This window comes from Perca flavescens, chromosome 22 (assembly GCF_004354835.1).
Source record: "Perca flavescens isolate YP-PL-M2 chromosome 22, PFLA_1.0, whole genome shotgun sequence".
Taxonomy (NCBI): Eukaryota; Metazoa; Chordata; class Actinopteri; order Perciformes; family Percidae; genus Perca; species Perca flavescens.
The window spans coordinates 17424872-17442426 of record NC_041352.1 but is presented as its reverse complement, the minus strand read 5'-3'; the positions used below and the strand labels follow the sequence as shown (position 1 = coordinate 17442426).

Sequence of the window (17555 nt, the reverse complement as noted above, 5' to 3'; positions counted from 1 at the left end):
TGATGCAAGCACTCCCAGATGTACGGTATCATTAGCAGGAGGAATGTTTAGAAGGAATGTGCAGTGACACAAAATGTGGTCAAAGCCTGGTTGTCTTTGTCTTGTCTGTCCGTTTTCACGAAGTCAAACGCTGTGCGGTTTCTTTTCCATTTCACCACCTGTTCTCCATGCTTTTTTTTTTTTTCAAACTTTCTGGGATGAGCTCGAGCTTGCATTTAGCTTTTCAAGCTCTCTATCTTACATAAACGCAGAATCAAGGCACAGCAGCAAGGTGTTGAAAGTTGAAACGTTTCCCCAGGAACAGATATTTGTGCAAGCTATTTTACTTCAAACCAAAGAGCACTTCTTTGCTTTTTTGTTGTAGTCTATCTTCTACCCACAATGGCAATGGGAGGACAGCTGAAATGCAGGACAGCTCTTTCATGTTTGTGCTTTAGTATTCATGCAGGGAAGTCAACACACAGCTACAGCATGTCTGTGTCCTTGAGATTGGCTAAACGGAGTGGCAGCACTAGCATCCGGCACCACCTTTCATTTCGGTGGGGGAGATTTTTTTTTTTTTTTTTTTTTTACAAATCCATGAGAGGAATTTTAACCAGGAAGCATGAAAAGAAAATTGAACATTACGAACATTATACCTAATTGAAGTAGAATAATTGGTAATGAACATAATGTGTCCTGCGTTTATGTGTCCTTTTCGTGAAATTTCTTCTATAGAAAGGCAGACAAATTTTCACATTTCATGCAGCCCTTGTGTAAGTGTATTTAAAGAACATTGTAAGTCACTCATGTTTCACTTCTGACCCCTCTAATACCCACAGTAAATAATAACATCCTGCCTGACATCTCATAGACACTTGATTCAAATATTGTGTCTATAAATCATTAAAAAAAACATAGATATGATCAAATCTGTACCTGTGGGAATCTGCAGCATTTCAGAATTTCACTGCTAAATGCTCAAAAAAAAAATCACCACAATAAAACAATTTACAGTACAGTACTCCTGAACACTTTAAGAACACCAACAATAGTCTGAGAGCCCAACTTGTAATTAAATCCAGCGTGAAAGAAGATTAAAAAGGTAAAACCAATTTGACATTTTTAATCCACCATAATGAAATAAAATGAAATTACAAACAGACATAAAGACCGGAACAGACACAATTTTGGACTAAAGTTGTATGTTCGGTTTTATCAGCTGTTCAGAGCATTAAGAATCAATCCTGTTGTTGAGGTTATTGAACATGAGGAGAGAAAAATCATTATGGTGATATTAAAGCCATGAAGAAATGATCCAATAATTATTTTCCTTTAAGTAATGTCCATGAGCTTGACAATTCAGTCAAAGAGACATAAAAAGAAATTAAATGGGAAACTAGATGTTTACCTTTTGAGCTCATGTTTCAGTGTCCTTGACAAGTTGTTTTTCAGCAAAAAAACAACCACACTAAACAGCAATTGAGTACTTTACTTACTACATTTTGCTCATATAAGACTATCTTTGGTAGGTCTACTATAAATAATATTAAATGTATCCCTATACTTACAAAAATGCAGCACTGTTTTGGTGTGTCGTCTATCATTATAATGCCAACTATACATCAAAAATGCATTGATATATACCCATTCATTTATTTTCCTGCAAAATATGTCAACATCTTTCTACTGATGCATCTCGCACTCGAGGGTGTGCATAAAAATTCCATTCAATATAAATGTGATCATTGATTTTGGGGGGCGAGCCAGCCAACACCTACTCAATCAAGTCTCAATCACATCCTTCAAATCAAGTCCCCCATGTCATTATGTCCCACCTGAACACTCATCTCCCTCACATCAGCAGCCTGCAGGCTTTAAAGTCCCACCACGCTATCATGTTTCATGCAGAAACACGTCAAAGCACGACAGAAATTGAGCCATTTCTTGATGTCTTTAGTATGATGACATTGTAGAGAAGCCTGTACATGACTTAACTAAATCAGAGGTATAAATATTCCTGAATGATGACATAATAAAGTAACTGAAGGTAATAAAATTGAAAGTTTATGTTGAATAGTCAAAGGGTTGGAAGTGTTGGAACTTTAATCAGATAGAAAGCAGGATTTCATCTTTTTATGGAAACATGATGTTTGAAAAGGCTGATCTTTAACATGTTTTCACAAAAACAAGATCAACTGAAAGGCATACAAACCCAACCTTCCTACATGTGTTTATAGCTTATCTAGCATAGTACTGTGTGATGTTCACGGTTTACCAAAGATAGTGTGTAGTTTTCTTTATATTTTAAGTTAGTCTTATGACACCCTTTAAAAATAGTTAGATCTTGAGGAGACAGAGGAAGTGAAGGAATCAATGAATGAAGAGAAAGAAGACATCAGAAGCAAATGTTTTCTGCTCTCATTCCTCCATCCAGATGGAGTCTTTGATGGGAGTCTTTTACCCAGACTGTATGGTTTCAACCGCCAGTCCCTGCTCAAACACTCTGCTCCCTCTCTTCCAGATGGACCATGACCCTCGCAACCCTACTTACATTGCCTCGCAGGGCCCACTTTTTTCCACCGTGGCGGACTTCTGGCAGGTAAAACTCATCTTCAATCATGCTGATTTTTCATCTTTTACTGTTTTGGTTCTGTAAAGATGAGGGTTTGGAAGAACCACCACAGAGATGGTTTAGTGTGACATACCAATTCATGTGTGATTGTCTGATGTGTTCTTCTTGGTCCAAGAGTGTCTCGATTACTATTTCTTTAGTGGTGAAGCAATGGTTGAATTTTTCAAAGTGGGATCAATGAAATAATATGGCCCCAGTTTGTGCCTCTCATGTGCTACCATTACATTCAAGTTCCTTTCTATTGCAAAAAACCCAGAAGGTTGTTCAACATCACTTACAGCTGTTCTGAAAAATCTGAATCCTCAAAGACTCTTAATCATCGGGAAGGAAAAATATTTCTTCTGTTGCACCAAAAAACAAGTTTAACCATTGTCTTATTGTATTTTCTGTATGTTCTAATCCACGTAACCAGAAATAGCATATTTGTCACAAGCAAATTATTAACTCTGATCATCTGATTACTGCAAGTTGCGTCAAAAATGGCACTGCTTCGCTGAGTCAAGACTCAGAGACATGATACACATATTTTTTAGATTCAGTCTGACTCACACTTTCAGAGGATATCATTATATCCAATGTCCATGGCAAACAAACTTCTATAAATCCATTTGGTAATCATAAAAAAGATGCTCCTCATAACTCCATCACATTTTCACAAGTTTTCTTCAGTATCAAAGTAATCCAGTGATAGTTGTCTGTACATCTATGGCTACATTACAAACAGGTAATGCTAATAGCTAATTCAGCGGACTTATCATGGTGCCGATTTGCCAAAATGTAAACAAATGTAAGCAAAAACAAAAGTTGCCAGGGCTCACTGAATCCATGGCAACATTATCCTATTTACATCCCAAGTTCCCAAACTTGAAGCCTGATTACTAGCCTGACATCACCTGACAGTTAGTCTGGAACCTAGCAGTTCATTTTTGATTTCCAAGGGGCGTTATCAACAGCCAGAGACCAAAATGCCTTTGGACGCAACCCGGCGCAAGGGTGCGCAAGCCGAAAATGACGTCATCGTATTTTGCGAAAAGTGGGAAGGGTCCACAAGTTGTCAGTTATCATATTAAACAAGCCACATATGATTTAAACGGCTGTGATTGACCCAACCAGGGCAAAGTTGGCTGGAAATCTGTCTGAATGGGAGAGGAACCAGATATATGTGCCAGAGCAAATAAAACATGAGCTCACATATTTGTCTGGTCCCAGGTTATGATTATCCTTCAAATAGAGGTAAGATAAAGAATAATAGTTTATTTTTTGGAAAACTGACATGACCGACCACCAACTGGTGCTTCTACTGTTCTTACTTACTTTACTTATCAATAAAACAATGTCACTAGCCGAATATGTAATAGAAACCTAGTCGTCGTCCCCACCCCCAGGAAGACTTATTATTTGTAATAATGCTGATTTGTTTGTTCATATTTGCATTTTCCTCCATGCTATTTGCATTCCTACTCTTATCCATAAATGTCAGACAAACCTGCCATTAATCACCAGATATAGGCTATTGTAAAACATGTTGTCTTGTGAGAAGGTATGCTTTAAATGATGCATGGTTGCCAAATGGCATTCTCATGTGTTAATCGGACAGCGCTGTCGTAATTAGTGGGCCCATCACCTCCATATGGTGAAGAAACTCTGCTCGTCGTGACCAGGATGTAGAAGTGTGAAGCATAAATCCTGGCAGACCAGCTGGCCGTTCACTCTGCGTCTTGTAGTGAATGGATACTCGTTTGGAATCATTATGATAGTACTGACTTTGTGTTAGGGCGGGTAATGCCAAGTTTAGTCTGGTGTGGTTTTGTTTTGTTCTGCACACCAAAAGTAATGTAGTTTTTGTTGTAAATTCGCTTTTTAAACCCAAAACACAAACATGCTTACAAGCTCTGTCCTCACATGGTGTTTAAATTGATAAAAAAGAGTAAAGAAAAAGAGTCAGTAGCTATTATCTAAAAGGTGTACCTTAATTGACAACATCAGCTCAAATAGGAATAAAAGCTGCCCTGTTTCCGGTATTTAATTTGTAAATTTGAAAGTGCCTCAAATGAAGCAGTTGATAATTATCTCTTAGTCAATTAGGTTATTTGTTTGTCTGCCAATTTTCTTCTGTGCCAGGTGAATAAATACATATCCATTATCTAATAAAAATTGGCTATTTAGCCATGAACTCAACACTAAATCTTTTCCAATTAAGCAGAAAATTATGGAAAATTAGACACAGGTTGACTGACACAATGAACATAAGTTCTGTGTCTGTAAATAAGAAGTAGCCATTCATTATTCAGTATGGTAAATCTTGGGTTGTGGCAGGATAAAAAAAACACACTCTTTCCTCCCATTAAAAGTAAACAAACAGGGGAAACACTGGCACTCTCATGCAAATGGACCATGCAGGAGGCAAATCTTTTTGCTCTGTCCTATCTAATCCACACCAGCCTCAGGCAGCGCTATGAAAGGCACTCTGCTCTAATCCTCCACTCCTCATTCCTCCATCCCTTCATCCTTCACTCCCCCATCCACCTCCCCTCCCTCCCTCCCTTCCCGGCTATTACCTTAGCTCTGCTGGGCCTTGCTTTCCTACTCACTTCTCCTCAGAATTCAATGCAACAAAAGCCAATGAGTTCACAGAGCAGCAACTTTGGTCATTTTCAGTTGTTTTTTTTGTATCTATAAAAATGATGCATAGTAGGTGTATGTTTTTTTGGAGCCTAGAAATTTTATTAGCACAAAGCACTTTACTAGCTGAAGATGGAAAATACACCTTTTCCTCACTACCTACAAATATTTGCCAAACCTTACAAGACTAAATGGATAATATTCCCCCACATTATCACCTTGCCTAATCTCATTACATCCTGGCACAGTTGGCACAGTTGCCGTGTAATGTGTCCACTGGGCTGGATCACAGACGCTTGTGATTAGTGTATAGTCAAGGCCATTGTGTTTTTATAGCAATCATAAAAGACGTGTTTCCTCCTCATTTTCTTAATGGCTGCCATGGGCCTGTATTTCTTTCCCAAGGACACATTAGATTGTGATAATATGAAATGGAGCAGCAGCTCAGTAGATGTTGTGATCTCACTCAGATGACTGACAGACCTCCTGCTGTTTGACTCAGCTTTTATCATTTGTCGCACGTGGAGAGGTGACATTTATTCATACTTCCTGAACCAAGATTAAGAAATCAATTTAGCTCTAATTCAAGGGTGTTATGTAATGCTAATGTGCAATATGCTGCTCCTAGTGGCACAATTCAGCTCCATATTACTGCTACAGTAATGTCATACAGATGATTATGAAAGGTTTGTTGTGTTTGGATGTGTTTGAGGGATGTCTGACGTTGTCTTCGTCTGGTGTGTAGATGGTGTGGGAGAGTGGCTGCGTCGTCGTCGTCATGCTGACCCCGCTTTCTGAAAATGGAGTGAAGCAGTGTCATCCCTACTGGCCTGACGAAGGCTCTGATGTCTACCACATCTACGAGGTATGTCAGTGAAAGATTAAGCACAAGTTACAAACAGACTTTACTGTGAACAGTTTACACCAAAACTACTTCCTACCAAATAAAATAGTCCCTATAAAAGCTGGTGAGTAGTAAGGACGCTGCCGTAAGTTAATGAATTTATATCATATATAGCTCCTTTGAAGAGCAGAATGTATTAGGAAGATTGAAACACCTTAAAATAGAGATAAATAAGACTAACTAAATTATATAAAAATGTGTTGCTGTTGAGCTTTTCATATGTAATTTTTATTAACTTTGCGCACCACAAACGAAAATTTTTCACCGCTAATTTTATTGGCTTGGTGGCAAAAATCTGAGGGGCCGATATCCCAAAACTTTAGTATGACTCTCAAAAAAGAAATCTCTGAATCTTTGTATTAATGCTGGTCTTCAAACAGTCCATTTATTTATAAGACTCCACCAACTTCTATTGCACTCATATGAGAGCCCACCTTCCCACTTTAAACTGGCCAATCAGGTGAGGAGTCTAGAATGGAGACCCAAAAAAGGTATAAAAACATACAGTGGTGGTGTTGTACTATTGATATGTATTTCAAATATTCTTCCCAGTAAATGAGTAACACCAGTACACCACTGCAAACTACAACTTCAATAATACATTTATATATGTTAAATTAACATCTCTCTGACAGTGTCATTCAAAACTGAAAATTATTATTATTAATTTTGTAAAGGTATAATTTATGGCTGAGCTGTTGTATTGAATTGCATTACATTTTACTGTGGCCACTGAGTGGATATTCATGTCTTAAATTGCTCATAACAACAATGCCTCTGGTCTTTGTTCAACACTGCACCATAAAGACATTCACAAGGAACAAATTATTGTTATATTCTTTGGTATCTAACTTAATTACACCTCATTTCACCGCACAAAGCTACCCCTAATACAAATTCTGAAAAGAACAGTTATCACTTTGATTACTGTGTAAACCCTTTTTAACAAATGAATTAATTTTAATGACAGCTGGAATCATTTGTCTTCAATAAAGGTACACATAAACTGAAAATCCTGCCTTCCTCCTCACAGTTTCTTTCTAAAGAAAAATACTTGTGTGTCTGTGAACAGGATGAAACAACAAAATACATGGCTAGTTTGGGAAACCAAAACTATTTGCATGGCCATTAAGTCAGAAAATGTTTTTATACTTTGGGTGAACCAACCCTTTAAAGCATGTGGGTTATGAATGCATTCCTATTTAAGGTTGCTGTAGGAAGCTGTAATTAATTAACTGAATGCCATCCTTTGCATATTCTCTTTCTATATGCAGGTCAACTTGGTGTCGGAGCACATCTGGTGTGAGGACTTCCTGGTGCGGAGCTTCTACCTGAAGAACCTGCAGACAAACGAGACACGCACCGTCACGCAGTTCCACTTCCTGTCCTGGATGGACCGCGGGATCCCCAACTCGGCCAGAACCCTTTTAGACTTCCGCAGGTAGAGTGAAGATCCTGCTGCTTGGAGCTCAGCAGATTTCAGAAAGATTTCCACCTTTACAACTGGCCTTTATGCTGAGCTTGTTCTTAATCATCTTCCCTTATATTCTGTATTCTGTCAGCGCCTTTCTGGTCCGTCTCCCTTTTGTCCCTCTGCCTTTTGGTGTCCTAGAGAACGGTTGTTCTAATAAGGACTGTGTTTCTGTACTATCCCTTTCATCCTGGGCCTATTTCCCTCACCTCCCTTCGGTACATGTGATGCAGCAAATTAACAGCCCCACAATGCCTGGCTTGGCTTGGGAAGAAAAGAAAAGAAGAGGAAGAAAAAAACTAATTCACACACCCAATTAAATGAGAGCTGTCTCACTAAAAACATGGGAGAGGGAGAAAGCTAGTGACTGAATAACCTCACTCTGTTCTCCATATAATGTGTTCTGGCAGAAGAGCAGCAATAGCTCCTCTGGGAGAACCCAGAGGGATAGGAAAATCCCTCCAAATGAAAAAAGATGCATCTGATTTGTGGATGGAAGTCTTTCCCTCTGGTTTGTAATGCAGATGAGAGCCAAAAAAAGGAGGATGTGCAGTGAGTCGGTGCTTTTTTTTCTTCAAATTAAACCCGATGTAGCTTGCAGTCAGTTACATTTATTTATGATATTGGTGTGCAGGTTTGAGCTGTGTTGCTGTCAATGTCTCCCTTACGACTAGATTACCTTGATGCATCTCCATTAATGCTGCTATAGGTTATTGGGAATATAAACTCTCTGATTGTGTGATTCAGAGGTCTCATATCCACGAGATGTACGGTACATTTACGGTTTTCACGGTTTCGGCCAACTTGGTATTTTGCGGTTGCCAGTGTCATTTTTGTGATGTTGCAGCTAGTAATATGAGCCCAGTTGCATAGTCACAAAAGTGATCATTGGAAACTGTGTCTTCTCAGCCAGGCCTGTGCACAAACTGTCTTTCTCTCAGTCCTGACTCTCTGTCTCCCCTCTCCTCCTCTCACTGCTCCTTCCTCTGGCTTGCATGGGAACTCCTACCACCAATTATCTCTGTATGCTCTTTAACTGAGGACATATATGTGTATATATATATGTATATATATATATATATATATATATATATATATATATATATATATATATACCTACAATGTAAAAGATATACATTTGATGTAATGTAATTTTGATGTACAAACAAAAAATTAATGCAATATACACAAAAGATACCCAAAAGAAAATTTTCCTTCTGCAAAATAAGCAGTGGATTGCTTAAAATATAAGCAGCTTTATAACATTTTCAATGTTCCATGCATGTATTTAAATGATGAAGCCAAGCTCAAAGCTCATAATGACATAAAAGAGGGCACACCTGTGCTTTGGAATGCAAGTACACGTGGGAAATGCAGTTTACCGTTGTAGTTCTTAATGTCCAAATGCATAGAAACCTTCACAAATACAACATACGATTACAAAAACTGAGGTTAAATCAACAGAGAAACAATGAAAATGGAAATGGAAATACATACCAGAGTTAAATCTTACACGAAAACGAGCAGTATTTGATATACCACATTTTTATAGATATAATATATTTTAGTATATTTAGCAATGTAATTATAGGCTACAACACAGTATTATTACTCTAAGTAGTAGTAAAAGTACTATAGTAAAAGTAGTAACTGCAGATTGACTTTATTGACAGATTATTTTTTATTATAGTATATTCATGCCTGTGATTTATGTTACATTTATTGTTTTATTTACATGTTACTAAAAATCTATAATAATAATAATAATCTAATCTATAAGTAGTAGTGATTTTGAAAAGTAACATAAAACGGCAGATAACTAGAGAAAGGTAAAACACGAGGGAAATGGAAAGATGCGGAAGCTCTCTGTGTAGTCAGTTTCCATGGCAACAGTGGGGTGTGAAAAGGCTTGTTGGCCTTCACCGGGCCTGTGGTGTATAACATTCATAATTGGCTGGGGTTAATGCGTCGGCGGTCGGCAATCACAACATCACACCACCACATCCATCACCCACATGTCGCAAAAATGCTGTTTGAAATGATGCTCAATTTATTCACATGGTGCGAGACTGATTCATTTCTCCATCCTCAAATTAAAGTGATTGATTGACAGGAGGGTGCATCTCTCAGGGTTCTGTTTGTGCTTTTGATTGTTGCTGTCATTAATTTCATCCAGACCACAGAAGCACAGAAGTCCCTTATGAGTCACACTCGCTTTAATTATTGTTATTATTCAGCACAAATAATCAACCTTGTTTTCAGTGTATGATTTAGCAGCCTGTGCATTGAAGATAACTTGCTGCCAAGCTTACAATAACATCTCATTTTCTCTTTTTTTATTTCAGAAAGGTTAACAAGTGCTACCGGGGTCGATCTTGCCCAATAATTGTTCACTGCAGGCAAGTATAACTATTTGAACCTTATGACAGTGGCTGGCTCTGCCGAATTGGGATAGCGATTGTTTGTCGTGGCCTGTGTGTTGAAGGGTAGAGGCTGTTTATTTTAAACCCGCTCAGTCCATTTACTTTATCTGGGTCCACTGGAGCTGCTGTTTATTCCACTGGCTGTGTCTTTATGGAAATGGTGTGGCACAAGGACACTTCCTTTTCCCATTTGGTTGAGTTAGTTAACTGGCCTTGATTGGTTTGTATTAAACACCAGGTATCTGTCTGACCACTTTTAATAGTCACATTCTGTTAAGTCATGCGTGGGGGGAGGCAGCCCTCCCTCTGACGGACTGAGTGTCTAGCAGTGGATTAATGAAGCACTAGTGCTCAGGCCGCTCTCCTGTTTTATTGGCCTTGCCTTTATTAGAGAGATGTGCACGCCTTGTTTGCAATTAACATGCAGAGCCGTTGAATGGCCATCGGGCACAAAGGGAGGCTTTTCATAAGACTATCTCTGGAGTAATGGAAAAGCAAGGCTCTCCAAAAGCTGTTCTCGAACCGCCCCTGGCCTCTCAACCTCTCCTCTGCTCCTGAGGTGCATTCATTTAAAAGCCTTTGTCCCCAGTGTGCCTCAGAAACCATTCCCCTCTCCCCAATAGCCGAGCAAGTCTCAAGACCACACATGCACTCGTGTAAGCAAGGGTTTTACATAATCACATTAATTGGAACATTAAATATTCTGATCTGTTCAGGTGTTTATATCAGAATATTAAGGATTATTATTGTTTTTTGCTATTTAAATATTCTATTTCATAAGCAGATGGAGCAGTGTGTATCTGTGTGCATAGACTCATTTGTGTTTAAATATACTTCACAGTCTCTCAGCAGATGCAGATGTAAATGAGCAATTTGTTTCTTTATAAGAAAAACACTCTGAGATTAAAGCTTCACTCTGCCACCTTAATGATCTCCATCTCTATCTCTCTGACTATCTGCAGTGATGGAGCTGGCAGGAGTGGGAGTTACATTCTGATTGACATGGTCCTCAATAGGATGGCTAAAGGTAACGATCAATGGCTTCCCTTTTACTCATGTTGAAGTGTTGCCCTGGCAACGCCAAAGCCTCTCATTTTCCACAGAGGGTCTTGGGGATGCATTAGAGGGTGACTTTACTGAGGCCTAGAGAGGCAGCAAAGATAGAGGCAGGCGTGGAGGGAGCTGGAAGGAGAAGAGAGCGTAGAACAAAGAGTAAAGGAAAATGAAAAAGAAACCTTTACCCAAATTAGTAATTATCTATATAAGCTACAGTCACATATATTGTCATATTCATCTTCATCACAACAGCAACATGAATTTAGATGGAAATACAATGTTTATAGGGGAAATCCATATTTAGTGGGGACAATTTTTACAGTTTATTTTATTATTATTACAAATCCGTATAGTTTGCAACCCATTCTCACCCTTTATGTATGTTTTTCTCACATTAAAAAAATATAAACTAAACTGCTCGAGACCTCCAGGATGTTAACAATCTGGTGGTTCAGGTGCTTTTTTAATTTCTGTAATTATGAGTTGAAAATTGGGTTGGCCCATTGTTAGTATTGTATAATCAAAAAGCACAGTCAAGGAAGGTAGTCACAAATCACAGTAACTTGGCTGGATAAATCATTATCTACAGGCCAAAATCAATATAAAACTTGAAAAAGGATATTTGTGATGTGGCTGTATTACTACATCTAAAACAGGAATGTTTTGATTGTTTCTAAATTTTAGGTTCTTGTGATAAGGCAAACTCTTGTTTTTAGCTGAATCTCTACTTCAGTTGTAGCTGAACATGAATAAGCTCAGTTTGTATAAATGAACAAGTATTTTTGTAATCATATTCTTTGAGATATCCAAGTTTTATATACAATAGATATGGCCATCTATTGTTGCAGAGGAGCTGGGTTCTTCCAAAGGCTGCCTTACGTCACCTTAAAGCCCTCCATAGTTTAGCCTGCCCTTTGACCTCTGCCCTTTCCCCTCCCCCTCTACATGCCCTCCTCCTGCGATCCCAGCCCGTCAGAGCAGGTTAGGCGGACGGCCGCCTCTGATGCAGACCTTTCCTTTCACTTTCTGTAAAACAGTAATAAGACTGACCCATCCTCGTGGAGTTCATCTGATTCAGCGAGAAATGCGCTGTTGTCCACGGTGATGAAAGGTGCCACCTGGTCTCTTTTTAACCTTTTGTTTCCTGCTCCAAAATCAAATGTATAGTATGAACATAATCTCACTCTCCAAATCTTTTTTTCTTAAGTCGAAGAGCCTCTCTTCAGATTAACTGTGGAACACAGTCCTTCTGAGACATGAAAGTCTTGTCGGAGCACTGGAGTACTTTGAGTACTAAGTCCAGCTGCATTAAATCCCTCTTTTTTACTCTCTCTCTCTCACACACACACAAACATACATTTTCACTCTTGCTCTATATCTTTTGCTTCCTTTCTCGGCCTCACTTTCAAAAACATCTTGAGAGTTCAGAGGCTCTCTCTGTGGTTTTCTCAAATGAGCTTTGGCGTGCTGCTTGAAATCCATAAATCTGAAAGTAGAATAAGATTTTCAGATTAGCATCCCTAACTTCCAAAGCCAAAACAGACTTAACTCAACAGCAGCTGATAACTGTTGAAGGCAAGCAACTGTTGCATAGGTTAATCATCAGTATGGTCTGCTGCAAAGGCAATATATCATTTTAATTAGAGTTTGTTGATTCTGAGAGTCACAAATACATGTACACACACTGATATTGTTGTATCAAAAAGCACTTAGCAGACTTTATAGTTGCACATAATCTAAACCAATTTTTTAACAAGTTTCTCGCAGAGAAGCCAGTGCTTAGCGTTTTTGAAAGCATTATTGCAAATTTCCCACACCCCAAAAATATCCTCTTGCATATTTTATCGAGAAACAGTCTGTGGCTCTCGTCCAAGTCTTTCGAGGGATGAATGTAATAATTTTCAATCGCTGCGCTGTTCCAAAAGGAGCCCAGTATAAAGAGAGATTGGCAGATGTGAGCTGGATTACTCTGCTGCTTTGAACTCAGTCCAATTTTCGGTCTGTTGCAGGTGCTAAAGAGATTGATATTGCCGCTACCCTGGAGCACTTGAGAGACCAGAGAGCTGGCATGGTCCAGACAAAGGTAAGGTCCCCGGCTTTGAGTTAGAGAGGTGGGGAATATGGGGGGCAGGGAGGGAGGAGGGGTTGCAGTCATTCAAACAGACGATTGTCTACTTCATGTGCACAGGATCAGGGGAAATGATGTGGTAATTGATAAATGCTGCAGGATTAGAAAAACATTGTCTTGGAAGAAAATAACTTACTGTTCCACATTCATCACACGACACAGTGCGACTGACCAAGATAACAGACATATTTTGTCTATGAAATCACAGCATTTTAAGATTTTCTCATCATTTCTATCCCTTAAACAAATATTATAAAATTATAAACATACATTATTAATCCTAATCCTTTTAAATGTACTGTTTTTATCTAACATGATGTCAGTTGTTAAATGAATCAAAGGGAGAATTAAGTAGACACGTACAGGTAACTATGCCTACAACTAAGGATTATTTTCATTATCAATGAATCTATAAAATGAATCTATAAAATAGTGGAAAAAAATTCCCATCATGATTTCTCGGGGCCCAATGTGATGTCTTCAAATGTCTCATTTTTGTTTGACCAATAGTCCAAAACCAAAAGATATTCATTTTATAACGATATATAACAGAGAAAAGCTGCAAATCCTCACATTTGAGAAGCTAGACCAAGGTAATGTTTGGTAGATTTCCATCAGACAATAAATTAAATATTACATTTTTTATTTCCTTTTCACCTTTATACATTTTACCGGTCCAGTACTGTCGATGTCACACTTACACTTAATTTAACAAAATGCAGCTACTGAAAACAGTTGATATCATAGCGGGCCCTCCATCTTAAAACACTATTTTGGGGGATAGTTTAGGGTGTGAACAAAGCATTTTCTCTCATCCAGTAATGCACATAATATGTAGAAAGTCTCTTTTGTTTCTCTCTTGTAATTGGAAGGAATAATAATAATAATAATAAAGGCGAACCTCATGCAGCAGAGGGTGATCATATTTATGGAAACTGCTTGCTAACAGACTCCAGTGTTCCTAGATGGTTCATTAATGCTGCTTTTACAGCCCTGCTGTATTCAGCGCAGGAGAGCTTTTCAAGCACTCTCTCTTTCTTTTTTTCTGACAACTCTGAGTGAATTTATATTGGAATATTGTTGATTCCACTTTGTAGCTTTATGCTGGGTCTACACAGAAATTAGATTGTAATGAGGTATGAAATTTAGAGTTAGGTTTCAAGGATTGGACAACCAATTATGTTTTTTTTTCCTCCTTCATGATGTTGCCACTTTAGTTTTGGATAGACCCCCGCCACAAAAATAGAAAACATTAATTTCCCTTCTTTTTATGGTTACTGCTTTTGACAGACATGTAGTAATAAATGCATGTGTGACCGTTTTTCTTTCTTTCTAACCATCCATATCTGATCTGTCAAGCAGAAATTGATCTCCCCCCAGTGGTGTGAATGTGAACAGCACAGCACGCACAAAACTTGCTTTTAAAAGTATTTTTTTTTTAACACACAGAACTTTAAAGTCATCTTGGGATAAGATCGGCATATATAGCTGTGGTGTAGCTATAGGTGGATGTAGTTACATATTTTCTGGCCCTATCACAACATCAGAATACAAATACAAATAGAAAACCTAATCACTCCAGATAATCTCCACTGCAAAGCAAAAGACACAGCCACCAGTGACTCCTCCGTATTGATTTAGCCTATCCTCAGGCCAGACTATGGCAGGCTATGTGTTGACACATCTAAAGACTGCTCCCTGCAAACTCCTACGCACCTTTTCTCTGTGAGAGGACCCCGTGGCCTGCAGCCTGGGGAGAGGAGAGGAATATAAAAACACCAGGTCCATGGGGCAAACATCAATCAGCCCCCTTTTGCGCTCCTTGGGGAAAACTAGGAGTGGGATTCACAAACAAATGCACACATACACACACAGAGCTGAGAGACAACTTGACTCAAAAGCTTTATTTTAAGACACGCCTGGCTGGATCGATGACGGGTGCGGGTGCACTCTGAGTTGAAAGCTCAGAGAGTGGTTCACCTTCACCTCCAGTCTGTGGCCAAACACATCCAGGGTTCGGTCAGGAGAGAGGGAAGAAGAGGGGGTGGAGGCAGCAGTTGCCAATCATTCTGAATATGGCAATCATGAGCACTTTTACGCACACTAAAAATGTCTTCCCTTCCTTCTTTCCCTGCATCCTTCCCTCCTCCTCTTCCTCCACCTCCTCTTCCTCCACCACCTCCTCCTACTCCTCCTCCTCCTCCTCCTCCTCATCCACCTCCTCAGGAACAGTTTGAGTTTGCGCTGACAGCCGTGGCAGAGGAGGTGAACGCCATCCTGAAAGCGCTTCCTCAGTGAAGGCATCGCATCCACCTTCTCGCTCGCTGAGCACCGGTTTTCTCTGCCCACTCAAGACTGACATCTCTCTCTGCCCTTCCTTCTCCTCCTCGCTCTGTTTCTCTCTTCTGTCTCTGTTTCCTCTCAACCTCTATATATACTGTATACTTATGAATGTCGTGCCAGATATCGCACCTGGATCCATATTCGCAAAAGTCTTGCCTCAGTACGACTGTTGATCTGGGATCTGTGTCGTTTTAGTGATTTGAGGCCGCACCAGCGGGGCCTGATCTGATCTGATGTGGGATCTTAGATCAGCTCTCCTACTGTGAGACTTTTGTCATATGAACCCCGGTCCTCTATAACTGTGATGTAGTTCCTGAACATGCCGTTCTAGTGCCACTGACGAGCTGTTTACGTGATGTCAAGTAAAGATTTTTGTTCCAAAATCTACAGTTGGAAACATGTATAAAGATGCTTAGAAAATGGCTATTGTCACATTTAAAACAAACAATTTACAATTAATATGCAGATTATGCTCTCGATAAATTGTTAAAGTTGTATAAAATGGCATTTATAATGTCTTCAATTTGCTTATTTTGTCTGACTAACAGTCGATATTCAATTTACTGTCATATATGGCAAAGAAAAACAGTAAATTGTTACATTTGAGAAGCTGAGAATGTTTGGCATTGTTGTTTAAAAGAATAATGATTAATTGATTATGAAACGGTTGCCAATAGATTTTTACTCAACTTTAATCAACTAATTATTACAGCTCTTACCTATAGTACTTTTAGAATAATAATAATAATAATAATAATAATAATAATAATAATAATAATAATAATAAAGTAAATTAAGTTATTGCCTGTAAAAAATAAATCCTAAAATTGTACAGATCACATCCCCTAAATGAATTGATGTGTTAGATACATATAGCGTTTTGAAAATAAACTCATGTTTCTTTTCCTCTGTGAGCCGAATCAACCCACTATAGCTTCACATGTACAGAGGTTGAAGTGTGTGTGTGTGTGTGTGTGTGTGTGTGTGTGTGTGTGTGTGTGTGTGTGTGTGTATTTGGGGTCCAGACATCTGCTGTGACTCTCACAGGTCATATTTCTTGGTATTCTTGACATATCAAGTGTTTTTTATTCCTCATCGCATACATTTTACACATTGTTACATGAACATCTCCGTTAATATTAAATGTAATACAAATATATCAACTTAGATGTATCGATAGTAACAATAAATATTATATTAAACAATAAAACAATATTTAAGCAGAACTTATATTGGGATTGTTGCTGAATTTGTTTGTCCCTCCATCACTCGTATATTGTGATATTTTGTGCAACATGACAGATTATTCCCTCTATGTATAGACAACGAATGACTTCATGAATCCCTATATAGTGCTATCTGAAATGTATACTGAGAGCCTCAATGAGAACTATATATTTTGTGTGAAAAGTAACATTCAGGTTGATAATAAATCAGATCAGATTATACTGCTTTGCTGTCTTGGTGATTGTTATTTCTGACACGCACACACACACACACACACACACACACACACACACACACACACACACACACACACACACACACACACACACACACACAGGAGGGAGAAGGCTTCTCTAACAGTGAATGGCATTTGATCGAATGGTAGCCTTAGTAAAGTCACAAAGAAAAGATGTATCACGTTCCCTGAGGGTTTGTATCTGGGGGAGACCTGCAGGTTTGTATAGATGAAATGTTTGGTTCACCAGCTCTGAGGAGAAAGTGGCAGGGATTTGAAATGAAATCAGTCATGTATTTCAGCCACTGTGGTACTCTCACAGTATTACAGAGAGGAGGAGGCTCAGTGGCTCCAAAAGTCCAATTTTATTAATGTTTACTGAAGGATGTAACTTTTAACATATTGGTGCCGGAAAATAATGGCTTATTTTAGTAGGTTTCCCTGATTTTTTTAATTGTATCTTATGATAACGTGTATATGTGTGCATAATTGTGCATTTTCATTTATTTTAATCTTTTTGTCTTGTTTTGTG

General features: G+C 38.6%; 1 protein-coding gene across 1 annotated transcript in view; it reads left to right on the top strand.

Moving 5' to 3' along the window:
• The window catches only part of ptprn2 (protein tyrosine phosphatase receptor type N2), a 119758-nt gene extending 102749 nt beyond the window's left edge, over positions 1-17009 (top strand). The window contains exons 16-22 of the mRNA XM_028569280.1: positions 2504-2581; positions 5982-6101; positions 7415-7581; positions 9957-10010; positions 10997-11061; positions 13100-13173; positions 15445-17009. Coding sequence (XP_028425081.1) covers positions 2504-2581; positions 5982-6101; positions 7415-7581; positions 9957-10010; positions 10997-11061; positions 13100-13173; positions 15445-15516 — 630 coding nt within the window. The 3' untranslated portion in view covers positions 15517-17009. The remainder of the gene's footprint in view (positions 1-2503; positions 2582-5981; positions 6102-7414; positions 7582-9956; positions 10011-10996; positions 11062-13099; positions 13174-15444) is intronic.
• Positions 17010-17555: the final 546 nt, after the last annotated feature.